The sequence below is a fragment of the Narcine bancroftii genome, chromosome 1 (assembly GCF_036971445.1).
Source record: "Narcine bancroftii isolate sNarBan1 chromosome 1, sNarBan1.hap1, whole genome shotgun sequence".
In the NCBI taxonomy this organism is placed as follows: Eukaryota; Metazoa; Chordata; class Chondrichthyes; order Torpediniformes; family Narcinidae; genus Narcine; species Narcine bancroftii.
This window is the reverse complement of record NC_091469.1, coordinates 478,802,378-478,830,208: the sequence shown is the minus strand read 5'-3', so window position 1 is coordinate 478,830,208 and position 27,831 is coordinate 478,802,378. Positions and strand designations below refer to the sequence as shown.

At 45.0% G+C, this 27,831-nt stretch overlaps 1 protein-coding gene across 5 annotated transcripts in view; it reads left to right on the top strand.

Annotated features, from left to right (window-relative positions):
• LOC138751901 (NEDD8 ultimate buster 1-like) overlaps positions 1-27,831 on the top strand; it is a 67,835-nt gene that overhangs the window by 241 nt on the left and 39,763 nt on the right. For 4 of the 5 annotated variants that reach the window (XM_069914833.1, XM_069914832.1, XM_069914831.1 and 1 more), the window contains exons 2-8: positions 12,503-12,635; positions 13,967-14,125; positions 16,864-16,928; positions 17,383-17,453; positions 21,902-22,084; positions 23,434-23,513; positions 24,708-24,814. In XM_069914833.1, the coding sequence (XP_069770934.1) occupies positions 12,503-12,635; positions 13,967-14,125; positions 16,864-16,928; positions 17,383-17,453; positions 21,902-22,084; positions 23,434-23,513; positions 24,708-24,814 (798 nt within the window). Of the gene's footprint in view, positions 1-12,502; positions 12,641-13,966; positions 14,126-16,863; positions 16,929-17,382; positions 17,454-21,901; positions 22,085-23,433; positions 23,514-24,707; positions 24,815-27,831 lie in introns of those variants that run through there. The other variant, XM_069914834.1, reaches the window with a different exon arrangement.

Genomic DNA, 27,831 nt, shown 5'->3' with positions numbered 1-27,831 from the left:
GTGGAACCAGGGCCCCGGGGGCCGGTCCCGAGTGGGGGGCCGGGGGCCGGTCCCGAGTGGGGGGCCGGTCCCGGGTGGGGGGCCGGTCCCGGGTGGGGGGCCGGTCCCGGGTGGGGGGCCGGTCCCGGGTGGGGGGCCGGTCCCGGGTGGGGGGCCGGTCCCGGGTGGGGGGGCCGGTCCCGGGTGGGGGGGCCGGTCCCGGGTGGGGGGGCCGGTCCCGGGTGGGGGGGCCGGTCCCGAGTGGGGGGCCGGTCCCGAGTGGGGGGCCGGTCCCGAGTGGGGGGCCGGTCCCGAGGGGGGGGCCGGTCCCGAGGGGGGGGCCGGTCCCGAGGGGGGGGCCGGTCCCGAGGGGGGGGCCGGTCCCGAGGGGGGGGCCGGTCCCGAGGGGGGGGGCCGGTCCCGAGGGGGGGGCGGTCCCGAGGGGGGGGCGGTCCCGAGGGGGGGGGCCGGTCCCGAGGGGGGGGGGCCGGTCCCGAGGGGGGGGCCGGTCCCGAGGGGGGGGCCGGTCCCGAGGGGGGGGCCGGTCCCGAGGGGGGGCCGGTCCCGAGGGGGGGGCCGGTCCCGAGGGGGGGGCCGGTCCCGAGGGGGGGGCCGGTCCCGAGGGGGGGGCCGGTCCCGGGTGGGGGGCCGGTCCCGGGTGGGGGGCCGGTCCCGGGTGGGGGGCCGGTCCCGGGTGGGGGGGCCGGTCCCGGGTGGGGGGGCCGGTCCCGGGTGGGGGGGCCGGTCCCGGGTGGGGGGGCCGGTCCCGAGTGGGGGGCCGGTCCCGAGTGGGGGGCCGGTCCCGAGGGGGGGGCCGGTCCCGAGGGGGGGGCCGGTCCCGAGGGGGGGGCCGGTCCCGAGGGGGGGGCCGGTCCCGAGGGGGGGGCCGGTCCCGAGGGGGGGGGCCGGTCCCGAGGGGGGGGCGGTCCCGAGGGGGGGGGCCGGTCCCGAGGGGGGGGGCCGGTCCCGAGGGGGGGGCCGGTCCCGAGGGGGGGGCCGGTCCCGAGGGGGGGGCCGGTCCCGAGGGGGGGCCGGTCCCGAGGGGGGGGCCGGTCCCGAGGGGGGGGCCGGTCCCGAGGGGGGGGGCCGGTCCCGAGGGGGGGGCCGGTCCCGAGGGGGGGGCCGGTCCCGGGGGGGGGGGCCGGTCCCGGGGGGGGGCCGGGGGCCGGTCCCGGGGGGGGGGGGCCGGGGGCCGGTCCCGGGGGGGGGCCGGGGGCCGGTCCCGGGGGGGGGGCCGGGGGCCGGTCCCGGGGGGGGGCCGGGGGCCGGTCCCGGGGGGTGCCGGGGGCCGGTCCCGGGGGGGGGGGCCGGGGGCCGGTCCCGGGGGGGGGGCCGGGGGCCGGTCCCGGGGGGGGGGCCGGGGGCCGGTCCCGGGGGGGGGGGCCGGGGGCCGGTCCCGGGGGGGGGGGCCGGGGGCCGGTCCCGGGGGGGGGGCCGGGGGCCGGTCCCGGGGGGGGGGCCGGGGCCGGTCCCGGGGGGGGGGCGGGGGCCGGTCCCGGGGGGGGGGGCCGGGGGCCGGTCCCGGGGGGGGGGCCGGGGGCCGGTCCCGAGGGGGGGGCCGGGGGCCGGTCCCGAGGGGGGGGCCGGGGGCCGGTCCCGAGGGGGGGGGCCGGGGGCCGGTCCCGAGGGGGGGGCCGGGGGCCGGTCCCGAGGGGGGGGGCCGGGGGCCGGTCCCGAGGGGGGGGCCGGGGGCCGGTCCCGAGGGGGGGGCCGGGGGCCGGTCCCGAGGGGGGGGCCGGGGGCCGGTCCCGAGGGGGGGGCCGGGGGCCGGTCCCGAGGGGGGGGCCGGGGGCCGGTCCCGAGGGGGGGGCCGGGGGCCGGTCCCGAGGGGGGGGCCGGGGGCCGGTCCCGAGGGGGGGGCCGGGGGCCGGTCCCGAGGGGGGGGCCGGGGGCCGGTCCCGAGGGGGGGGCCGGGGGCCGGTCCCGAGGGGGGGGCCGGGGGCCGGTCCCGAGGGGGGGGGCCGGGGGCCGGTCCCGAGGGGGGGGCCGGGGGCCGGTCCCGAGGGGGGGGCCGGGGGCCGGTCCCGAGGGGGGGGCCGGGGGCCGGTCCCGAGGGGGGGGCCGGGGGCCGGTCCCGAGGGGGGGGCCGGGGGCCGGTCCCGAGGGGGGGGCCGGGGGCCGGTCCCGAGGGGGGGGCCGGGGGCCGGTCCCGAGGGGGGGGCCGGGGGCCGGTCCCGAGGGGGGGGGCCGGGGGCCGGTCCCGAGGGGGGGGGCCGGGGGCCGGTCCCGAGGGGGGGGCCGGGGGCCGGTCCCGAGGGGGGGGCCGGGGGCCGGTCCCGAGGGGGGGGCCGGGGGCCGGTCCCGAGGGGGGGGCCGGGGGCCGGTCCCGAGGGGGGGGCCGGGGGCCGGTCCCGAGGGGGGGGCCGGGGGCCGGTCCCGAGGGGGGGGCCGGGGGCCGGTCCCGAGGGGGGGGCCGGGGGCCGGTCCCGAGGGGGGGGCCGGGGGCCGGTCCCGAGGGGGGGGGCCGGGGGCCGGTCCCGAGGGGGGGGCCGGGGGCCGGTCCCGAGGGGGGGGCCGGGGGCCGGTCCCGAGGGGGGGGGCCGGGGGCCAAGGTGGGACCATGACAGTGCCATGTTCTCTTGGTTTCTATTGGAGGGAAAGAGAAATGGAACCTCAATGCTGGTTTATGACCCCTCATCAAGAGTCTACCTGAAGTGATTTGGCGATGAAGTGGATGGATGTCACAGCTCAATAGTATATTTGAAGAACTGATCAGTGTGTCCTGTGTTGGAAAATTCTGTATTCTCTTTGATTATAAATAGTTGCTTTATGACATTTCCTGTCTTGTTTTATCTTGCCTGAGAAACACATGTCAGTTTTATTGCACATTGGGAATAAAACTGATTCGAAGGGGTCTTGAAATTGAGGACTATAATGTATTTGGAGTTGTGATTAATTTAAGATGGTACAGCCTGTCTGGTTTGATTTACCCAAATGCAACATGACGCCCTTCAAGTTGAACTGTATCTGCCATCCCCTAGCCTGGTTTCCCATCTGGTCTAGATCTCATTGCAAACTCGGTAACCGATGTCTGCCGTAGTACTTATTTCCGTCATCTTCAAACTTACAAAGATAGCACCAATAGGATTCAATCTGGATTTTGGGAGTTATGTGCTTCGGTACTTGCTATTTCCCTATGTGGAAGGCACAGGAAACAATTAAGAAGAGTCAAATATCTTTTTTAAAAATTATAACATGATAGAAGGTGATCCCAGCCATTTAAACTCGTACTGCAAAATTACACCCAATTAACCAACGTTTCGGAGGGTGGGAGGAAACCAGAGTACCCAAGGAAAACACACACTGACACGGGAAGCATGTACATCTCCTTACAGACTGCACCAGATTAGAAACCCACCCCTGCACCCTGCCTCACTGACACTGTAATAGCATTGCGCTAACTGTGATGTGATCTTTATTTCCAGGCATTTTGAGTAAAGGAGTAAAGAAATTGCACAGGGACTCTGACCACATGTAGAAAATGGTGTTGCGAGTTTATCTCCTTCTGAACAAATAGATATTTGTGAACAAGAGATACAGTAAAGATTCACTGATTGATTCATAGGATGTGGTGTTTTGGGATGGGTTTTGAAAGGGAAGTTGAAACAAGTTGATTCTATGCCTTGATGAGAATAGAAATATAATGTGATCTTTTAAAACTGAAATTCATGCAGGGCTTGACAGCAGATGTTTCCCATGCCTGGCTATCTAAAACCAGCAATCACATTTGTAAATAAGGTGCCAGCTATTTAGGATGCATGGGTATAAATTCACCAAAGAAAATAGATTTTTAGATATGAATGAAATTGGGAAATATGCTGTGTCTGCAAGGAAATGGTATTGAGATAAAAGATCAGCCATCAACATTGAATGATAGAAAAATGTGAAGGGCCAAAAAATCCTCTGCAGCTATTTCTTTCATGTTCTTAAATTTACAAGCAGAGGCTAGGTTATTATCTCTTCAGTCGAGAACATTGAGTGTTTTTTAATTGTTGTGAAATATTAAGAGAAACCATTTCCACTGATGGGGGGACAGGGAGATTTTTGTTCTGAATCATGGGAAAGGTAGCTACAATAAAACTCAAATAATTCATTGATCATCTATTAGGATGCCCAGTCCAACTGCCAACAGTTCCATACAGACTTTAAATGTCCTGTAAATGGATAAGATGGAGGTTTTATTTCAAAATTCTGCGACTGCATGGTCTGAGCTCAAGATAGTGGCACCTATGGTCAGCACCAGCCACGAAGGGTAACAGGCTCCAGGAAGCAGAGGACTGTCGCAGGGCACCAGAACATGGGAAAACCACCTCCCCTCTCAGAAGGAAAAGCAGAGGAGACGACCCGCAGGGACGGTAACCAAGCCAGTGGACCTATGAGGGGTTCTGCAAGTTCCAAAACACACGGGGTGGGCTATTGATGACTTGAGGTGAGGAACCCACACAATCTGCAGGCTGCTGGCGACTGCAGTCGAGGGACTGCTGGAGACTGGCAGAAGGGGTACCAGGTATCGGAACTGGGATGCAAGAGGGTGACAGGGGTTCCCGATTATGTCAGCGTTTTGGATCTGATGGTTTGGACTGGATTCTGAGTGGCTGCAGGAATTGCAGCAGTGCTGGGGGCGAATCCACAGACGCTTGGTAACTCTGAGGTTGCACTCTTTTTTTCGACTTTTGGAGACACTTCAGGCAATTTCTGCTGACGGCAAATCTGTCGTTCTTATGGCAGACAAAAACAAATTCCTTGTAATATTGCACTGTCTTTATTACATGACAATAAAGGAATCTTGAATTGGAAATCCCAATGATTTGACATCTGGCTCACCAGGTGAAGTTCCCTATTCTCCCTTTTGAAACACTGGCAGCTCTTTTAAAAAAAATACAGTGTAATATCTCAAAGTAATTGCAAGTGTGTGGGGGCGTTGAGAGACACTGCAACCAATAGTCCAGAAGATCTGATAGTCCAACACCATTAACGTCCTGAGCATGCTGGATTATCAAAGTTTTATGGAATGAATTTATGGGTCAATTCTGACCTTATTGAATAGTGGAACAAGCAGTAGGGGTTAAAAAGATCAATTAGAAATTGGGAATTTGGATTTCACTTTTAATTTTAAACTTGCAGATAAGTTTTACTTTTAGTTTCATTTTAACGCTTTAATGGTTGAAAAAGATTTGTTTGTTTTAAAAGCATAAATAAATGATAGCCATAATCCAATTATAGCTTTATGAAATATGTAATAATCCTGTAACAGTAATTACAGGATTTAAATTTACTGTAATCGAACTGTGCCTTTTCTGATTAGAATCAACTTTGTAGCAACAATGATCTAGAAAGTGGAAAGTACCTTGAGTGTTGAAATGTTCTGGAACTTGTCACTTGGGGAAAAAGATAATGCTTTAAGCATTTGGGAAAACCTCAGCCTCCAATTTAGATATGCAGCAAACTAAACTTGATCATTTCCAAAAGTTGTTTGCCCAACTCCTTTGACATGGTCTCACTGATCTATTGGGTTTGCTGTTAAGCTATATTTGAGTTTATTTTAAATTCTCCTGGTTTTCATATAGTTTTACCCCTTCTCACTGTGTAATCTCTTCATTCCTCCAATTCTAGCTTCCTGCTCATCCCAGAATTTAAACTCCCCATCACTGGCAGTTATATCTTGCAGTTTTAAGATATATTAATGCCAAAGTAAAAACACAATGCTGGAGAAAACTCAGCAGGCCAAACAGTCTCCGATGTAGAGAAGACTAGATGCAAACCCTGAGATTACTTTGAAGAGCACCTCCCGGTTGCCAATCATTTCAATTCTGTGTCACTCCCATACTCACATGTCTGTTCATGGCCTGGTGGACTATCCCACCGAGACCCATGTAAATTGGAGGAACAACACCTAATTTTGTTTTTTTCCGTCGGGGCACTTGCCAACCAGATGGCATTAACATCGACTTTTCTGGTTTCTGCTCATCTGCTCTCCTCTCCCCTCCCCAACCCCCTTCTAGCTCTCCTTTCCCCTCCCCTCTATTCATCCAGCCATCCCTCCTCTGCTTGCTTGTTGCTGTCCCCTCTCTCAGAAGATCAGAATATTTAAGTGGTGTATGGAGCACAGAGTTACTGGGGTCTGTGGGGGCTTGCAAGGCTTCTTTTGAAGGAATTGAACTTGTCCAGAAGGGATTTATCACAATTGATGATATTGCCTTGTTTCGCATTGTAGGATGTGGTGGTATCAAGCCCTGCCACAGCTGTGTGAGGCTCTATCTTGGTCTGGAAATCTACTGGCTTTGCAGAGGAGGTTCGCCAGTTGATTCCAGAGATGAGGACATTAGCCTACAAGGAGAGATTGAGTTGCCTGGGACTAAACTTACTGGAATTCGGGAACCTTACAGGAACATACAAAATTATGAAAGGGATAGATAAGAGGAAATTTGTTTCCACTGCTCAATCAGAATTTGATGTCATGAAAATGTCACAAAATTTGTTGTTTTGTGACAGCACTAAAGTGCAAACATTTATATAAACCACCTTATAAAATAAATTTTAAAAATTGTGCAAGAAAAAGTCAAAGTGAGGCAGAGTCTGGTTTATTGTTCATTCTGGGATCTGATGGCAGAGGGGAAGAAGTTGTCCTTGTGCTGCTGAGTGCTCGTCTTCAGGCTCCTGCACCTCCTTCCCGATGATAGAGTGAAGAGGGCACGGCCTGAATGGTGGGTTTCCTTGAGGATAGTGACTGCTTTCTTAAGACACTGCCTCTTGTAGATGTCCTCGATGGAGTGAAGAATGGTGCCCGTGATGTCGGAGGCCAAGTTAACAACCTTCTGGAGTTTTTTTTCTTCCTGGCTGTTGGCCCCTCCATACCAGACCAGTCAGAATGCTTTCCATGGTACACCTGTAGAAGTTTTCAAGAGTCTTTGGTGACATACCGAATTTCTTATGATGCATTGACATGGAGGCTCCCAGAGAGATCATCAGAGATGTTGGCACACAGGAATTTGAGGTCCTCCACGACTGAGCCCTTGATGAGGACTGTTCTCCTGACTTCTTCCTGGTCCATAATCATCTCCTTGGTTTTGTTAGCGTTGAGTTCAGCTGTGGTCTGAGCAGAGCAGGCACGATGACCAACACCTGCTTCTTTTTCTTTCTTATGAAAGTCATTATGTAGGTGTCGCGCGATCAATGACCACTTGCAGATATGAAGCAAGTAGTCAAAGGCTTCATTAATCAGAAAACCAAGGCATACCTCTGCATGCTGCTGGTTCACATCCAAGGCAGATATGAGACAAGGGCTCTCAGCCTTTATTAGGGGATCTTATGGGGAAGGGCTACACGTACAGAAGGCATGCCAGCCTGCCTCGCCCAGTGAGGACATGGCCAGACATGACAGCAGTATCGTGTTCCACCACATTAGGTAAGCATTCTAACTCATTGAACTTCAAAATAAATGAATCAGCAGCATTTATTCATATGTTTCTTTCTTCTTCTCTTTGGCTTGTCTTGCGGACGAAGATTTATGGAGGGGTAATGTCCACATCAGCTGCAGGCTCGTTTGTGGCTGACAAGTCCGAGGCGGGACAGGCAGACGCGGTTGCAGGAGAAAATTGGTGGGTTGGGGTTGGGTGTTGGGTTTTTCCTCCTTTGTCTTTTGTCAGTGAGGCGCCTGCAAGCTCACACCAAGACACGAGAGCAACTATTCATATGTTTACATTATTAGAAACTGTACATTTTCTCCTTTCTGAAAACTGATTAATTGCGCTGGGTAGGTCATGTCTCCAGAATGGAGGACCATCGCCTTCCCAAGATCGTGTTATATGGCAAGCTCTCCACTGGCCACCGTGACAGAGGTGCACCAAAGAAGAGGTACGAGGACTGCCTAAAGAAATCTCTTGGTGCCTGCCACATTGACCACCGCCAGTAGGCTGATATCGCCTCAAACCGTGCATCTTGGCGCCTCACAGTTTGGTGGGCAGCAACCTCCTTTGAAGAAGACTGCAGAGCCCACCTCACTGACAAAAGACAAAGGAGGAAAAACCCAACACCCATCCCAACCAACCAATTTTCCCCTGCAACCGCAGCAATCGTGTCTGTCTGTCCCACATCGGACTTGTCAGCCACAAACGAGCCTGCAGCTGATGTGGACATTTACCCCTCCATAAATCCAAGCCAAATAAAAGACATCCACATGTACTGGTTTCTGAGGAGCTGAGTTTTAACAAAATCAGCAAAAATGTTTGTGTTAAACAAGAAAATCTTCAGATGAAGCTTTCCAAGGCAGTATACAAATGTTAATTGTCTTTTACTTCCTATGGATGTTGCATGACCTGCTGAGTTTCTCCACTATTTTTGTGTGCTGCATATTCATGTATGACAACTGCAGATTTTCACTATTATGGGCCAAGAGGACCCCAAAACCCAGCAGCAATAGAAATTCACCAAGACAATTGGTTACTTAAAAGTTGCTTTTAATCATCTTTAAACATGAAAACAGGATCAAACTCTAACTTATTACAATTAACTTAACCCCCTTCTAATTCTTAAATTCAGAAAAGTTATTTGATTCACAGTCCAATCTCACTTCTCATTCCTCCAAGTTCACCGGTATCAGGCAATTCATGTACTGTGCACAGAATTTAACATTTATGAATCTTCACCAGACTTTGGTGCTTAAATGGTTAATGGTTCTTGTCAATTTCTCAGAGACAAATTTGTTGCTTATTGGACACCTCCAACTGATTCCTTCTGATCAGCCACTTCAGTGTCCTACTGAAGAAACCTGCCCCATCAGGGTTTTCCAGATGATAACCTCTTTCCTCCAGGTCACCACAGAGTTCATTTTTTTATTTCAAGTGAAACATTATACAGCTAGCTATCTCCTCTTGTATAGACCACAAGGGCTTTGACCAGGCTGAACTAAGAACTTACAACCCGTCTTCAAAATGGGGTTTTTCCACAAGCTTGCCAGCTTGTCCTGTTCCAGTCCCAGCTGCTGCTGCCGAACTGTAGAACTCAATTCTCTCTCTCTCTCTCTCTCTTTCTCTCACTCAGACAGACTATGGCACTGGACCTAATCTTCGAGTCCATTCATCTTTTGCGTTCCAAAACAATAATCCATTACTCCACAGTATGCCCAATTAACGCCTACTTGTGAAGTCTCTATAGGCATTCTTCAAAGTTTTTGCAAAGGCACTTGGAGCCTGGACTGTCTGGCTTGAGCAGAGCTCTGGCATTTTAAATGAGATCTCTTGTTAAGTGTTTATTTATGACCTACACTAAAAAACCTACACTCAAAAACCTGCCATGATTTATTTTCTTTAAAACATGTCTCTTTTTTTAAACTTTATTTAAGACTTTATAACATGAATAACATATAGGATTAGATTAAAAAAAATTAAGAATAAAATAATAAAATTACAATACAATATCAGTAATCTAAATAAACTATACCCTCCCCAATAATTATTACACATTAATAACCCAACTCAAATTAGTCCAACCCCCCCTTTCCCCCCCAAAATAAAGAGTGAAGAATTAATAAAGTTAATAATATATGTGAGAAAAAAACCCACTTACAAAAAAAAACAAAAACATAACCGATTAAAATACTAACAAAAAGAAAAGTAATTAATACTAAAATATCAGACTTAAAAAACATATTTAAATCAAACTTAAATGCATATATTTAACAAACGGAGTTAAGATGAAACATATTTAACTCAAACTTAATATTAAAAAAATTAGTAAAGTTAGTAACATTATGTATCAAAAATTCTTAAACAATAATCAATTCTTAAAAAAAAATTGTAGCATGAAAAAAAGATGAAAAAAAAACTTTCTCTATAGAGATAAACCTTCACCAAATATCAACTAACTTCACATCTATCATCATATTAGTCACATAAACCACCATCTTAAAACAAAATTCAAACCTCATTAAGCATTGTACAATTCAATTTTAGTACTCTTCCACCACTTTTCCCTTTTACTCTTAAACAGTTATTCAATAAAAGCTCCAATACCACATTTAAATATCCCCAATCATTACGTTAAAATTCAGATATCCGAATAATAAAAACACATCTACAACGAAATCTATATCTTCAACAAATGGAGCATAAACCACAAACAAAATTCAAGCCTCATTAAAAATTGAACAATTCAGTTTATAACTTTCACCATTATTCCCTTCGTTCTATAACTAAAATAGCAAAATAATATACACCAGAATTACCACTCCTTTCACCTTAAAGTTAAAGAAAAAATATATTAAAAAAAAATTTATCCATCCGGTTCACATTTAAATTTCAGATATTCCTTATCTACTGAATAAACTTTACAAAAAAACCACATCAATTTTTAGTTTTTTAAACAATCAAATACTTTCTTATGCTTTTTTTTTTATTTAAACAAAAAAAAACCCCTTCACTCTTTAATCTAATAATACAAAAAAAAAGGAAAAAAAAACGGGTAGGAGGTTAAAAATACCCCCTCCCGTCTAAACCGCGCAATGCAGTAACTCCCAAAAAAAAATGGGTGTGAGATAACTCACACGTAGCAGATGACTTTCAGGAAATAGTGCCTATCCAGTTCTCTCCCCCAACTCTCACTTCATCTTAAACTAACATCATCATTATTTAATATCCCTTTTTTTAAAAAAAAACATTAGAAAAAAAAAGGACAATTCTTCATTTAATCAGCTCCAACTGCCGAGTCACCATTACAACCATTCCTTCTTGGAGCACAGCTCTTTTCTTCCATCTCTTGTCTCCTTAGAGATCGCGGCGGACTATGTCTCTGTTGAAACTGAGTAATTGGCAGCTCTTGAGCAAATGCTATAGCTTCCTTTGGAGAATCAAAGAACTTTAGTTGGTAACCATCTTGAAAAACCTTCAAAACAGCTGGATATCTAAAGGTTGCCTTATAACCTTTCTTCCACAACAACTCTTTTGCAGGATTGAATTCCCGTCATTGGAACATAACTTCTTGACTCAAATCCGCATAGAAGAAAACTCGATTATTTTGAATCATCAAGGGTGATTTTCTCTGTTGTGCATTTCTAATAGCCACTCGTAAAATTATTTCTCTGTCATAATAATTCAAGCAACGAACCAAAATAGATCTTGGACTTTGACCTGAAATAGGTCTTCTACGCAAGGCTCTGTGAGCACGTTCCAGTATTATACCTTCTGGGAAATGTTCTTGACCCAACACCTGCAGAATCCATTCAGTAAAAAATTTTCTTGAGTCTGGTCCCTCCATACCTTCCGGCAAACCAATAATCTTTATATTGTTCCGTCTGGATTGGTTTTCCAAATAATCAATCTTTTTCACCAAATTTTTATTTTGAGTTTGCAAGTCTTCGACCATTTTGGTCACATCAAAAACTTGATCCCGTATTTCGTCTATATCTTCTTTACACGAATTAAATTTATCTCTCACTTCAAGCTTAAAAGCTCCAAACTCAGCCATCTGTTGAGAATGTATTTTCACCAAAGTATTAAACCTAGTACCAAGTTCAGTCATAATCTTGAATAATACCTGCATTGTATAAGATAATTTAGATTCAAGATTCACAAAAATCTTTTCATTTGGAAGAGATTTTGGCTCAACAGATTCCTGCTTCTTCTCCAAAGGATCTTCTATTCCTTCCTTCATTCTGGTTGCCTTCCTTGTAGTATGACTGCGTGTGGAAACCCCAGCCACAGCCTCTCCAGCAATGACTGGAGGACGCTGGCCGGGGTTTTCCCCACTCCATAATGTATTAAATTCTCCCAATACATCAAGTTGTATAGGTTCTTGTATCTCAAGAGATGCAGTTTGCAGCGCCACCTCTACAGCTGACAAATGCCTTTGAGTAACTCTTTGTTCTAAAGGCTGTTTGGCGCCCTCTTTAGGGGGCTCTACTGATATAACATAGAGCTCTACATCCGAACACTGTACCTCTCTCCTGGGATCCATTTCACGCTGAGTCCCGGTGTCTTTCCTGTAGGTAGGCTCCAAAACTTGAACTTTTGGAAAATGTAGTTTTTTGATGATCTGTTGTCGTTTTTTTTTTGCTCTTTTCCACCAATTGTACCATCATAAGTTAAATTAACAGCACTGAAATTATCTAAACTTTTAAAGAATTTTAACGGGCATTTCTAGACAAAACAATAAGATAGAGTCAGGAGAGGACTGGAAGGCACGTCTGATCCTTACGCCATCTTGCCACGCCCCCCTCTTTAAAACATGTCTATATACAATATAAAATATAACATGTGGTTATATATGGTTATAATCTGTCACATCATTCGAGCTAAATGTTTTCAGGTGTTTAACTGTAATCGTGTCTGGAAGATTTTAATGATCTCAATTGCACTTAATTTGAAGCAACTTAATTTGGTTTTAAAGTTGTAGGATATTCCACCTTTGTTCTCTTTTTCTCTAACCTCTATTTTGGGTCTTTTACAAGCAAGTGTTGGTTAACAAATTGAGTTGCTTTATTTTCTTTTAGTTTGGGTATTTATTTTGAAACTTGCTCGTTCTCCTGCAGGAGCACAATGACTGACAGCCCCCCGGAGAATGTGGTCCACGACCAAGTCAGGTCCCTGCTGGAAACAGAAAAGATCAGGCTCTGGGAGCCCCCTTACACAATCGAAGATAAAGATGCTACACCAGAACTGAAAGTATGGTACAAGATAAATTATTGACATTTGAATTGATTTTTTTTTAAATGTATCCAGATCATGGCATCACTGCCAGCATTTAATGCACACCCCATTTGCCCTTGAAAGGGGTAGTGAGTCACCTTGACCCCCTGCAATCTTTCCTGATAAAGGTACTTCCACAGAGCTGTTGGGCAGGATGATACAGAATTTAGACTGAGCATTGATGCAGAATAGATGCATTTCCATATCAATGTGACTTGTTCCTTGGAAGGGAACCCATAGCTGGTGGCAAATCCATGATCCAGCTACACTCTTTGATGCGAAAGGTTGAAGGTTTGGGAAATACTGTTGGAGTAGGCAAGGTGAGTGACTGAAATATGCTTTATAGTCACTGAAGTATCTCTGCAGTCTCTGTTGTTGTTGGAGGGACTATTACTGTTTGAGGTTGGAATGTTAATCAAGTGATTTGTTCTGGATAGTTTGAACTTACAATGTGGTCATTGCAAGTCTGGGTACTTTTTTTATTGAATTAATAGACTCCATAACATGAATAGGAAAGGTGACCTCTGAGTCTAAGCTGCTGTTCAATATGTCAGGTCTGTGCTTGAAGTCCACTTTCTGCTTACTCTATACATCATCTGATCATCACCTAGTACCATTTTTAAAAAAAAGTTTTAAAATAATGTGTATTAAATAGATGCTATTATTTTATGCAATGAATAAATGGATCAAGAGTGCACTGACTGAAAGGTAGTTCATGAGTCTTCAAGAAGTAGCATTCAGTTTAATAACTTGATGGTGAAAGGGAAAAGGCAAGGTCACAGGATTACTTGGGTCGTTTATCATTCGAAGGATGGACACAGCTGATGGGGAAATCTCGTGCGGTATGATTCTAAAATAGCAGGACATAAAACTTCATTGTTGGGGTCGTGTGCAATATGGAAATTTGATCGGATATCATTTTCATCAAACAGCATTGTATCATTTTTCTCTTGTACTTGTTTTCAGTAGGTTTGTTGAATGACGTGAAGCTGGGAGAATAGATGAAGAATGCTTTAAAAAGATCATTTAATGATGGATTTAATGACATTTTGTAATTTTAAAAGATTTTTAAGCCCATTTGTTATGCAAGTTACATTAATGATTTGTTTTTTAATTTGACAAGAATATAAAAAGCTGTTTTTGATGCATGCTGACCTATCACTTTAGAAATTGCTTCATCCTTAGTTGATATGACTACATCTTGGTATATTTATTAAGTATTGAAGTAAACAATAGAATTGTGCAGAGAGTTTAAAAACTTAGTTTTAAAATTACCCCTACATTTTCTCCCCCCCCCCCCCCACAAGATTTTGGCTGAGAAATATGCATCACATTTGTGCATCGACATGAAGAACGTGGAAAGTGTCCTTGAAAGTTTGAGATGTAATTCACTGCAAGGTCTGAGTGCTAAAAAGACCTTTGAAGACACAGGAATCGCAACAATTCGTATCAATTACACCCATGATGTAAGTTTTCTTTGAGCATTTTGTTAATGAAAATTAACTTGGAAAACATTTGCCTGTTTCGTTCAAACCATGCACTGAAGTCCAAAGTAAGTTTGTTTGACAAATTAGTGCCCTTTATAGTCATGGTCCTGCAGTACAGAAACAAGTCCACATACCCAGCATGTCCATGCTGAATGAACAACATGCCCTCCTGCTTCTGACCCACTTGGCCACCTGGGGCTGATTTCCCTTACTACCCTTATGTGGTATACCAGGTGTTTCTTTGAGGAAGCTAATGTACCTGCCTCCACCACCTTGTCTGGAAGATCATTCCATGTACCTACCTACCTCCAAGTGAAGACTTGTCGTCTTGTGTCCCTTCTAAATTCCACCCCCTCACCTTATTGTCTTGTCTTGGATTCTCTTGTGGAAGGAAACTCTGTCACTGTTCACCTTATCAATGTCCCTCATGATGTTAGACCCCCGTGTTACTCTTGATATGCCATTCTGTATTCCTTGTTGAACCAGGGTTGATCCCCTGTCTTGATTTTTAACAAAGTGAAAGAGATATCGAACCACAAATTTGTAAAGTTTTTTGCTGATAATTTTTTGTGTCTCACGAGTGCCCACTTTAGAACTTCCAAATCCATTCTACCTTATTTAGCAGAATTGCCACATGTGATGGAGGATGTCCTCAGTGTAAAAGTGGAACTTTGTCTCCATAGGAACATCTACTAATGCATCGGTCCACAATTACATTTGTGCCATTGGTAGATTGAGGGTGAGGTTATTTTGGTTTAACTCACCTGTTGTTCACATGTCATCTGCTGTAATTGGAGTAGAATAGACATCTTGACCCAAGTTGCAGAATAGGCTTAAAATGTTCTTGTTTTCTATTGTGAATTAGAGCTATCCAATGCAATATTGTTCACACCTCCACCACCCCCCCTTCCCCCACCTCCTTTCAAACAACTGCTTGTTGGATCATAAACCAAGAACATTAAAGAATAGGAACAGGCCCTTTGGCTTGTGTCTACACTGGATGTGATGTCTAAATTAAACTAAAACTCCAATGCTTGTACCTAATAGATATCCCTCCAACCCTTTCATATTCATCTGGAAGCCTCTTAAATGCTACTATTCTACCTGCTTCCACTGTTAATCCTGGGATCCTGTTCCAGACCCTTACCACTCTGTATAAAATATTTCTTCTGCACTTCTCCCTTAAACTTCCTTCCCTTCACCTTAAATACACTCTTACCCTGGTGGAAAGATTCTGACAGTTTATCCTATCCATTCCTTTCGTGACTTTATACACCCCTTTCAGGACAACTCCTCAACTTCCTACCCTCCTGAGAAAATAACCCAAGTTTGTCTATCTCTCTCCATAATCTCTACCCACCAAGCCAGGCAAAACATCATGATAAATCACTTTTGTACCCTTTCTAAAGCCTCCACATCCTTCCTGTTGCGGAGCAATCCGAGCTGCATGCGGTATTTAAAGTGCGGTTTCACCAAAGTTTTATTTAGCTACGTGCCTTTTTGACCAGACTATCTAATTGCATGGCCACTTTCAATGAGCTATGACACAGTCCCTCTGCACAGCAATACTTTTAAGATCCCTGCCATTTATTGTGTACATTTCCCCTTGCATTCGACTACCCAAGTGCAACACATCATAATTGTTTGGATTAACCTCCATTTGCCATTTCTCTGCTCATGTCTAACTGATCTGTTTTCTGTTTCATTCACAACTGCACCAATATTTGTATCATCTGCAAAATGTGGAGAATGCTCATATATTAGCTAATTTTGAGATCCAGAAAGAGATGATGTGCATCTTTTCAGTCCCCTGGCCTGATGGGCTGTATTACTGTTTATTGAAAGAGGCAAGTGAACAAATTGCTGGGGACTTGATAAATATTGTTGCATCTTCACTAGTGACAAGAGAGGACCCAGAGAACTGGAGAGTGGTTAATGGTGTACTTTCAGTTCAATGAAGGGAAATTATAGGCCAGTAAGCCCTCACGCCTGTTGGAAAGGAAACTTGGGGATAGGAATTGTGCACATTTTGAAAAGACATGATCAGATTAGGGTCAGTCAACATGGCTTTCTGAGGGGTAGGTTATGCCTTACCAATTTGATTTTGGTTTTTTAAAGGAGGTGGCTGATATGGGCAGGGCAGTGCATGTGGTCTACATGGACTTCAGTGAGGCATTTGACAAGGTCCCTCATGATGGGCTAATTCAGAAGGTATAACTGCTCTGGATCCACAAATCCAGCCAAGAAAAAGAAGCCTAGAGGTTGAACTGTCGGAATTGGTTTTTGGATAAGACTTTAGGCTGTTACCTCTAGATCTAAAACTCATGCAACACATTGAAGAAATTATCTATAGTAGCCTGCCATTTTCTGTCAATAAAATGATCTGGTCATTATCAAATTGCTGCAGGAGAAAACTCCTGAATCCAAATTGGTTGTAGATATGTTGGACCCTGCTCTTGATGGACACTATATGTAATCCTTTCACAGAAATATTTCATTTGTAATCCAGGGCAATTGGTAGATGTAATTTTCTTCCTGTCGGTCTCGACTGTCGGTCGGAAAGGTTTTGGAGAGGGGTCGGTGTGATGAGAAGAGATTGTCAGCCAAACTTGTAAATCTCTTTCAAAAATGTTTGAAGGGGCTGGCAGCTTCCTTCAAAATTAATTGTTGCCAAATTCATAGACCGAGAATAGTACTTGTAATTTTTAATATTGCAGGAAAAGAGAAAAAAAACAAAGATGACAACTAAACTGAACATTTCAGCTGGTGATCTCAGAGCTGAGTAAGTTTTGCGCTTTTGTGGAATTGCATTGAGAATGTTCATTTCAACCTTGATCCTAACAATTGAGTAAAATCATCTTGTGGCCATTGCTGACAAGGTTAATAACCTTTGCCGATTAGCTGTTACTGATGCTCCTGTGACATTTCACCATTCAGTAAATCAAGTTTAATCAGGGATTTTTTAAATCAACATTAAAAGGAAGTAACTTTATTTTGAATGAGGGAGATGAAACACACCCCAGAGTGGCATGTGATTGGAGCTTTTCAAATTCCGAGGTTGGCAGTGCAACTCATTATCTGCCCATTTTGCACACATCTGGTAATGCAGCCTATAATACCTCGCTCTGGGATTTGTTGGGGAGGACTATCTAACATTAGAGAAGACTATTATTTTGTAGTACGTCTAATGTTCATCAGAAACATCTTCATGCTTGCATTTTCTTTCCTCTGCACAGGATTGCAAAATTGACAGGCATGAATGAAAAGCATGTAAAGCTTATCATGAACTCTAAAGTTCTTAAAATGGGTAAGTTGATTACAGTAATAAATTACTGTTCTGAGTGAGTAGGAATGCTGGGGAATGGTCTATCCTATTCTGCCCTTGAAGCAACACATGATGACTGTTGTCTCTGTCTTTGGCTTGGCTTCGCGGACGAAGATTTATGGAGGGGGTAAAAGTCCACGTCAGCTGCAGGCTCGTTTGGGGCTGACAAGTCCGATGCGGGACTGTTGTATGGAAATGAGAAATAGCGAAACACTATCTCTCACTGCTGGCACTCATTCAGATTTGCATTCAAATTCATAGGATAATGGCATTGCCAGCAACATTAGTATTTAATGTCTGTACTTGCTTTTGAAAGCTGTGGTCGTGAGTTGCTTCAGTGAAATGTCTCAGCCCAGATAGTGAAGGTGCTCCCACATTCTTGCTGCATTAGGAGTTCCAGGATTTGGCCCAGCAACTGTCCACAAATTATATTTCCAAGTTGGGATGATGTTTTCTATTTAGATGATGGAATTTCCATTCCCCTGCTTTTCTTCTTGAGATGAGTTAGAGTTTGAGGGCATAACTTCATGATAAAAGAGTGTCAATTTAAAACGGAGATGTGGAAAAATATCTTTATTCAGAGGTTTGTGAGTTTGGGGAACCCGTTGACACCGGTGGCTGTGAAAGTGAGGTCACTGCGTGTATTTAAGGCAGAGATTGACAGATATTTGATTAGCCAGGGCATCAAGGATTAAGGAGAGAAAGCCATGGAGTGGGGCTGAGTGATTAGAATGGCGGAACAGACTCGATGAGCCATTGGGCCTCCTTCTGCTCCTTATATCTTGTGATCTGGCAGATTTAGACAAAGGTGTTGGAAGAATTGGTGAAATTCATTTTTAGATAGTACAGTATATACTGCAGCTACTTTATGTTAGGAAATGAATGCTTGGACTAGCAGAAAGGTTTCCTTGTTCTGAATTGTGTTAGGTTTGAATGATACGTGCATGCACGAAATGGTACAAGATGATGTCCCATTTTATCAATGAGTTTTGTTGGTGGTGTTACGAGCCCAGAGGACCCCAAAACCCAGCAGCAATAGATATTCACCAAGACAAATGGTTATTTAAACAAAAGTTGTTTTTAATTATCTTTAAACATGAAAACAGGATCACACTTTAACTTATCACTATTAACTTGAACCCCTTCTAATTCTAAGCACACATGTATGGAATGTGTGTGTAAATTCAGAAAAGTTCTTTGGTTCACAGTCCAATCTCACTTCTCACTCCTCCAAGCACTGGTTGCAGGCAACTCTTGTACTGTGCACAGAGTTTAACATTTATGAAGTTCACCAGGCTTTGGTGTTTGAAAGGTAAATGGTTACCGCTCAAGAAGGTTCTTGTCGGTTTTCAGAGAGAAATTTGTTGTTCGTTGGACACCCACAACTGATTCCTTTTAATCAGCCACTTCAGTGTCTTGCCAAAGAAAACTGCCCCATCAGGGTTTTCCAGCTGATGACCTCTTTCTTTCAAGTCACCACAGAGTTCCTTTTTGTTTCTCTTATTTCAAGTGAAACATCAAACAGCCAGCCATCTCCTCTTGTATGGACCACAAGGGCTTTGGCCAGGCTGAAATAAGAACTCACAACCCATCTTCCAAGTGGGGTTTTTCCACAAGCTTGCCAGCTTGTCCTGTTCCAGTCCCATCTGTTGCTGCTGACTGTAAAACTGCAGAACTTATCTCTCTCTCTCCCTCTCAGAAAAAAGCCTGTTTGACTCTCTCTGCTTGCAAAACCACATGACCCTCTTAGAACAGCAAGCAGCACTCCCAAGACAGCCTGCGGCTCTGAACCTACTCCTCTGAGTTCTTAGATCTGTTGCTTTTCAAAACAACAATCCATTAGTGAAGTCCCTTGGGCACTCTTCAGTTTTTTGCAATGGTTCTCGAAGCCGCCTGTCTGGCTTGAGCAGAGCTCCAGTATTTTAAATGGATCTGTTTTGAAATGTTTGTATGTGACCTACACTAAAAAACCTACCCCCAATTTATCATCTTTAAAACATATCTATAATCTGTCACAGTGGTTTAAAATCTTTGGAGAATTGGGAACTGAGTATTGCTTGCAGAATGTTGTAAGAAGTATTTTTCTTTGTTTTCCATTTTTACAAATCACAATATGGACCTAATGGAAATGGCAGTGGAAGTTTTTGTTAATTAATTCAGCATTGTAATCATAATGTTAAAATGGAATCAATTCCATGGATAAATTACAATTCAACCTCAGGATAGTTTTCATTTATCTAGCCTTGAACAGTTTTAAGTTCATTTGTCAGAAGATGCTTTATACAGTGAGAAGGGTTCTGTGAATAGACTAATAGGTTATCTCTAGCCTTGTATACAGCTATGTATAAAGCACAATATAGAGTATAGGATTGCAATGAAAACAAGGATCAATAAGCACCAAGCAAAGCCAGCATGACACAATGTTATGTGGTTCATTCAGGAGCCTGATGGTTGCAGGGCAGTAGTTGTCTTTAAGCCTGTTGGTACATGCTTTCACACTCTTAAACATGTGTTGGGTGTCTTTCCTAGGCAGAGGAATGTGTAGATGAAGATCATGAATGGGGAGGGAAATTTCCCTTGCACTCTGAGTTGCATTCACCACTTTCTGCAGAGCTGCATTTACCTTGAGCAGAGCAGCTCACTCTCCTCCCATGCTGTGATGCATCCAGCAAGTCCACTTTTGATGGTGTTAAACAAAGTCTGGAGAATAGCAAATGTGGTCCCCTTATTTTTTTCTTTAAAGAAAAGGTAATAGGAAGAATCCTGGGAATCCGTGGTGTGCAAACTATTGGAGAAGATTCTTAAAAGCAGGATTTATGAACATTTGAAGAAGCGCAGTCTTCTTGGGGATAGTCAGCATGACTTTGTGAGTTTTTTGAGGAAATAACAAAAGGAATTGATGAAGGTAGGAGCATAGATGTAGTATTTATGGATTTTAGTAGGGCATTTGACAAGATCCCCCATGATAGACTCATCCAGAAAGTCATGAGGCATAGGATACATGAACCTTGGCTGTGTGGATTAAACAGAGAGTAGTAGTGGGCAGAAAGTAGTCTACCTGGAGGTCAGTGACTAGTGGAGTTCTATAGGGATATGTTCTGGGACCCCTGCTCTTTTGTGATTTTTAATATATGACACAGATGAAGAAGTGGAAGGATTAAGTTTGCAGATGGGGAAAAAAGAGATTGGAGTTGTGGATGGAGCTGAAGGTTGTCATAGGTTACAAAAGGATATAGACCGGATGCAGAGTTGGGCGGATAAGTGGCAGATGGAGTTCAATCTGGATAAGTGGATGAGGCCCAACCTGAAAGCAGAATACAGGGTTATTGGTCAGATTTTTTTTACAGTGTGGAGGAACAAAGGGGCCATGGCAGATCTAATATTTCTCAACCATTTAATTATCTTCTTGGCTGAAAACAAAAAGCCAAAGAGATGGTTGCCAACTTCAAGAGGGTCCGGATGAGACCACGCTCTACTGACCATTGACAGCTCCACTGTTGAGGTTGTCAAGAGTATCAAGAGTACACCTCACATGGTGCCTAAACACAAGCTCCATAACTAAGAAAGCCCAGCAGTGCCTCTACTTCCTGTGAAGGCTGAGGCAAGTTCATCTCCCACCCTCCATCCTCACTACATTCTACAGAGGATGTATCGAGAGCATCCTGTGCAACTGCATCACCGTCTGGTTTGGAAGCTGTACCTCCTCGGACCGCAAGACCCTGCAGAGGAGAGTGAAATTAGCGGAAAAGATCATTGGGGGCCCTTTTCCTACCATGAAGGATGTTTACAACACTTGATGCAGGTGAAAGGCAATAAACATCGTGAAGGACTGCACACACCTCTCAAGTAAACAGTTTTCCCTTCTGCCATTTGGTAGGAGGTACTTTATGTCCAGATTGGGTAACAAGTTTTTTCCCCCAAGCCATCAGACTCCTAAACTCCCAGAACATTTAGGGATAGGGTACCGTTGACTGTTACTGTACAAGTCTTAATATTTTATTGTGTTGAACTTTTAACTTAGATTGATGTAAATATACTCTGGTCTTGGAGAAACATTGTCTTGTCCATACCGTGCGAGCACAGTATGAACGATAAATAAAGGTGACTTAACTTGATTCAAAGGGCAATTAATATTCCACCAGTCTGTCAGTCTGGAGTTTGACAAAGCAGAGCAGTAAGAATGGCAGCTATCGTTCACTGTGTAAACCATCTGTGTTTATGACACTTTAGTCGTTTCACATTTGCACTTTTTCTTGTGGCAGTTTTAATTACTTGAAATGGTGGAATTTAGGCTTTAGTATTCCAATTAGTAATGCAAGTCTTCAGATAATCATACAGCTTCCTGACTTGAAGGCTTATAAAACTGGCATCCCTTCCAGTCTCTGACACCGTTGACATGTAACCCTAAGAGCAAAGCACCTGTTTTTCAGATCGAACCCTTGCAGAACAGAATGTGAAAAATAATTCGCTAATTATGATTATGCAAATAACTGTCACTGAAGAAGAGGCAAAAGAGCAGGAGATGATTTGCCAAGATGAGATAAAGGAACAGGATGAAAGGAAAGCCAAAATATCCAGGACCAGGAAGGGTGCTGAACTTTTGGCACAGCATGGTGAGTTTACATGACAGGTATTGAAATGGTATTTGTGCTGATGGGATTTGCAAGAATATTAACCAGAAATAGAAGTGCCTTTCAACCCTATTTTTTTAATCCACCAACACCACCAATGCTGCCACCAGCCACATTCACCTGCTTTTCACAGGGATCAGTCTCTCTTCCCACTCGCCCTTCCAATCACTTCTTGCTGCAATGGCAGAAAGTGCACAACTTGTTCCTACATTTCCTTCCTCCCCTCCAGCCAGGGCCACAAATAGTTCTCCCAGGTGAGATGGAATTTTACATGCACATCATCTGACCTGATCTACCATATTCAGTGTATTCGATGTGGCTTCCTCTACATCAGTGAGACTAAATACAGACTGCTTCACCCAATACCTATGCTCTCTCGGTCTAAGCTAGAGCTCCTAGTAGCCAATCATTCGAGGTTGGAAGAGCTTGAACCACAATTGCTTAGCTCATAATTTTAAAGAATACCTTTAGTGATTTTTTTTAAATTGAGATACCCAATGGTTACAGGCCCTTCCAGCTCATAGGCCTTTGCTGCCAAATTACACCCACACGACCAATTAACCTAAAAACTCTATATCTTTGGAATGTGCGAGGAAACTGGAGCACGCAGAGGAAACCCACGCAGGTCACGGGAAGAACGTACAAACTCCTTACAGACAGTGGCGGATTTGAACCCATGCATAAACACAGTTGTTGTAGAAAGGTTATTTTCCCCCTGATGAGAGAGCTAAAGACAAGAGGACACAGCTTCTGCTTAGAACAGAGTTGCAGAGGTATTTTTTCCAGCCAGATGTGGGAAATCTGGAATTTGTTTCCACGGGGTTGTGGAGGTCAAGTCGTTGGGTGTATTTAAGGCAGAGATGATAGGTTCTTGATTTGCCAGGGTGTTAAAGATTATGGGGAGAAGGCCAGGCAGTGGAGATGTGGGGAAAATGGATCAGCTAGTGATTAAATTGCAGGGCAGACTCGATCAGCTGACAGCCTATTTCTGCCTGTATGATGAGTTGCTGGCACTGCAATAGTCTGCACTAACCGCTATGCTAACCGTACCACCCTTTAGAACGTTATGGAACATTTTACCGTGATGACCCTGGCTGGGGAAACTGATTACGATTCATTCCTCTCTGTGATCCTAGCTGCGCATTAATTAAGTTTGGTATGTGATCTTAATATCCAACCAGTAACCTCAGCTGGTTGCATTTGGATTCGGCTTTGTAAGGTCACTTTAATAGATTTCCAAGTGTTTGTTGCTTATCCAGACCCTTGCTATTTCTATACTGCTGTGATTAATTTATTTTGGACTAAATCAGCTTTAATGTTTTGTCTCCCAGGTGAGAACACTAATGTTCCGTATCTAGAAATTGCAGATCAGAAAGGACAGCCCATCCCTATTCCAGAAGTGGAGAGAAAGGTACATTGCTTGTACTGCTGGTTAAGTTTATAGCAAACTTACTAGAGCTTAATAGTCCTATATTAACATCTACACTTGAAGTAAATGATTAAATGTAAATATATAATCTATCCATAAACTGTTCAAATTGAGAGCATCGATAAAGAGATTGATCTTCGGTTGCACCTTTCCTGAGACGGGAGAGGTATTAAATACTTTTATTTTTGCTAATTAATGCTTCCCGAATGCGGTTGAGAGCTTGTTACTGTTATCTATTGTGCCTCCATGTGTGGAATAAATTTGGAGAAGAAATTGTGAATTCAGCACTGATCCGAGTTAATGTTTGACATAGTAAATTATAACAGTTTTGATTGTAATAACATAATTTTGTCTGCAAGGAAAAACCGAAATCACCTGAGGCGAAATAGCCCTAAAGAGCAACTCTGTATAATAGGATGAGCTTTCTTCTGGGAAAGCTCAGTTTTAATTAGTTAATTTAGTTAAATGATTAGTTTTCATTTATTTAATTCCACTACTGCTCCAGAAGTACTTGATAGAGTCATACGAGATCCATTATCCTACTATTAGCCCGGGGATTGGTTTCCTGTAGTTTTCTCCTGCGGTGGCGGAGTTAGCTTGGCGGTTAGCACAACACTTTTACAGTGCCACCAACCCGGGTTCACATCAGGCATCGTCTGTAAGGAGTTTGTACATTCTTCCGGTGTCTGTGGGTTTCCTCCCCAGTGCTCTAGTTTCCTCCAACCCTTCAGAAACGTGTGCCGATTGGTGTATTTGGGGGGGGCACAGGCTCATGGGCTGGAAGTACCTGTCACCTTGCTGCATGTCTAAATTTTCAAAATTAAATGAACTTTTCATTTGATAAAGAAAATAGTTGCACTTTGGAATATTTTTTACATTCTCAGAATTTAAAGGTAGTATTCTCCTTTAGAAATAGAGTCACTAATAGGATGCAAGGCAACTGATTTAATGCATAATAAACTCTTACAGAATAATATGATTTGGGCATCAACTTTAGCAATATTGATTTAATTAATTATTGGCGAGGCTTGCTCTTCATAATAATGTAATGGGAGCTTTTATATGGCCTAAAATTTCATTAGAAAGAATTTTGGTGGAAATTGGCTTCCAATTACAAAATGTCCTGAAATGCCACTTTTTACATTAAATATTTTGAAAACCATACTTTCTTGCTAGGCACTTTTGTTAGCGATGACATTGCATGAAAAAGGTCGAGCATTTATGAAGAAGAGAGATTACGCATCGGCGCTGTTATATCTGTTGGATGCCGATGAAGAATTTGGGTAACTATAGAGTTTTGTATTTGATACAAAAGAGCATTGTGGATTCATTAACAATGTTATCCAGAATTTTTGCCTGTATCGATGATTCAATGTTTAACTACTATTAGTTTTCATGCATTACAGGTTTTCCCTCTTTGATTTGTAAAACATGGTTTAAGCTTGTTTTTTTTTAGTTATTGTGACCATATGTACTTGTACGTGGCCCACCTCACTGACAAAAGGCAAAGGAGGAAAAACCCAACACCCAACCCCAACCAACCAATTTTCCCCTGCAACCGCTGCAACCGTGTCTGCCTGTCCCGCATCGGACTTGTCAGCCACAAACAAGCCTGCAGCTGACGTGGACTTTTTACCCCCTCCATAAATCTTCGTCCGTGAAGCCAAGCCAAAGAGAGAGACAACAGTACAAAAGGTTTTTTAGTGTAGGTCATAAACACTTCAAAATAGATCTCATTTAAAAATGCCAGAGCTCTGCTCAAGCAAGACAGTCCAAGCTCCGAGTACATTTGCAAAAACTTTGAAGAACACCTAAAAGGACTTCACAAGTAAGTTTTAATTGGACATGCTGTGGAATAACGGATTATTGTTTTGGAAAGCAACAGATGAACAGACTCGAAAATTAGGTCCTTTAAAACCTATCTATATACAATATACAAATTTATCTCCTTTAAAACCTATACACCAAGACACAAGAGAAACTTGTCCGTGAACTACTCTTTGCAGATGATGCCGCTTTAGTTGCCCATTCAGAGCCAGCTCTTCAGCGCTTGACGTCCTGCTTTGCGGAAACTGCCAAAATGTTTGGCCTGGAAGTCAGCCTGAAGAAAACTGAGGTCCTCCATCAGCCAGCTCCCCACCATGACTACCAGCCCCCCCACATCTCCATCGGGCACACAAAACTCAAAACGGTCAACCAGTTTACCTATCTCGGCTGCACCATTTCATCAGATGCAAGGATCGACAATGAGATAGACAACAGACTCGCCAAGGCAAATAGCGCCTTTGGAAGACTACACAAAAGAGTCTGGAAAAACAACCAACTGAAAAACCTCACAAAGATAAGCGTATACAGAGCCGTTGTCATACCCACACTCCTGTTCGGCTCAGAATCATGGGTCCTCTACCGGCACCACCTACGGCTCCTAGAACGCTTCCACCAGCGTTGTCTCCGCTCCATCCTCAACATCCATTGGAGCGCTCACACCCCTAACGTCGAGGTACTCGAGATGGCAGAGGTCGACAGCATCGAGTCCACGCTGCTGAAGATCCAGCTGCGCTGGATGGGTCACGTCTCCAGAATGGAGGACCATCGCCTTCCCAAGATCGTATTATATGGCGAGCTCTCCACTGGCCACCGTGACAGAGGTGCACCAAAGAAAAGGTACAAGGACTGCCTAAAGAAATCTCTTGGTGCCTGCCACATTGACCACCGCCAGTGGGCTGATAACGCCTCAAACCGTGCATCTTGGCGCCTCACAGTTTGGCGGGCAGCAGCCTCCTTTGAAGAAGACCGCAGAGCCCACCTCACTGACAAAAGGCAAAGGAGGAAAAACCCAACACCCAACCCCAACCAACCAATTTTCCCTTGCAACCGCTGCAATCGTGTCTGCCTGTCCCGCATCGGACTGGTCAGCCACAAACGAGCCTGCAGCTGACGTGGACTTTTTACCCCCTCCATAAATCTTCGTCCGCGAAGCCAAGCCAAAGAAAGAAGAAAGAAAGAAAGAAAGATATACAATATACAAATTTATCTCCTTTAAAACCTATCTATATACAATATAAAATATAACAAAATCTGTCATACTATTCTTAAATTTGGGAATTGGAGCAGTCTCTTTTGGGGAATTGTAGCAGTCCCTCATGGTTGTTCCCAACCTGTGGGCTATGGTGCTTTTCCATGTGGGTCTTTAAAAATGTTAAACAAAATACTTTAAATTCGATAAAGATGTGTTTCTTACAGAGCTACCTTTGACCTGAAAATATTGCCCATTAGTGGGCCATGGCATGTTGGGTCGGAAACCAGGTGGACATTAGACTGAAAAAGATTGAGAACTACTGGAGCTAGAGGTCAAATCCCGGACGAGTCCCCAAAATGTTACGGGCCCAGAGGATCCCAAAACCCAGCAGCAATAGAAATTTACCAAAACAAATGGTTGCTTTTAATTATCTTTAAACATGATAACAGGGTCAAACTTTATTAACTTAACCTAACTTAACCCCCTCCTAATTCTAAGCGCAGTTGTATGTAATGTATGTTTAGGTTCAGAAAAGTTCTTTGGTTCACAGTCCAATCTCACTTCTTATTCCTCCAAGTTCACTGGTTGCAGGCAATTCTTATACTGTGCACAGAATTTAACATTTATGAATCTTCATCAGGCTTTGGTGCTTGAAAGTTAAATGATTACTGCTCAGGAAGGTTCTTGTAGGTTTTCAGAGAGAGATTTCTTGCTCATTGGACACAAACTGATTCCTTCTAATCAGCAAGACCCTGATCAGTGTCTTACGGTAGAAACTTGCCCCATCAGGGTTTTCCAGATGATAACTTCTTTCTTTCAGGTCACCACAAAGTTCCTTTTCTGTTTCCCTTATCTCAGGCAAAACACCATACAGCCCACCATCTCCTCTTGTATGGACCACAGGGGCTTTGACCAGGCTGAACTAAGCACTCACAACCCATCTTCAGAATGGGGTTTTTCCACAAGCTTGCCAACCTGTCATGTTCCAGTCCCAACAGCTGCTGAACTGCTCTCTCACACACAGAGAAAAGCCTGTTTAACTCTCTCGGCTTGCAAAACCGCATGACCTTCCTAGAACAGCAAACTGCGGCACCGGACCTAATTTTCGAGTCTGTTCATCTGTTGCTTTCCAAAACAATAATCCGTTATTCCACAGCATGTCCAATTAAAACTTACTTGTGAAGTCCTTTTAGGTGTTCTTCAAAATTTTTGCAAATGTACTCGGAGCTTGGACTGTCTTGCTTGAGCAGAGCTCTGGCATTTTTAAATGAGATCTATTTT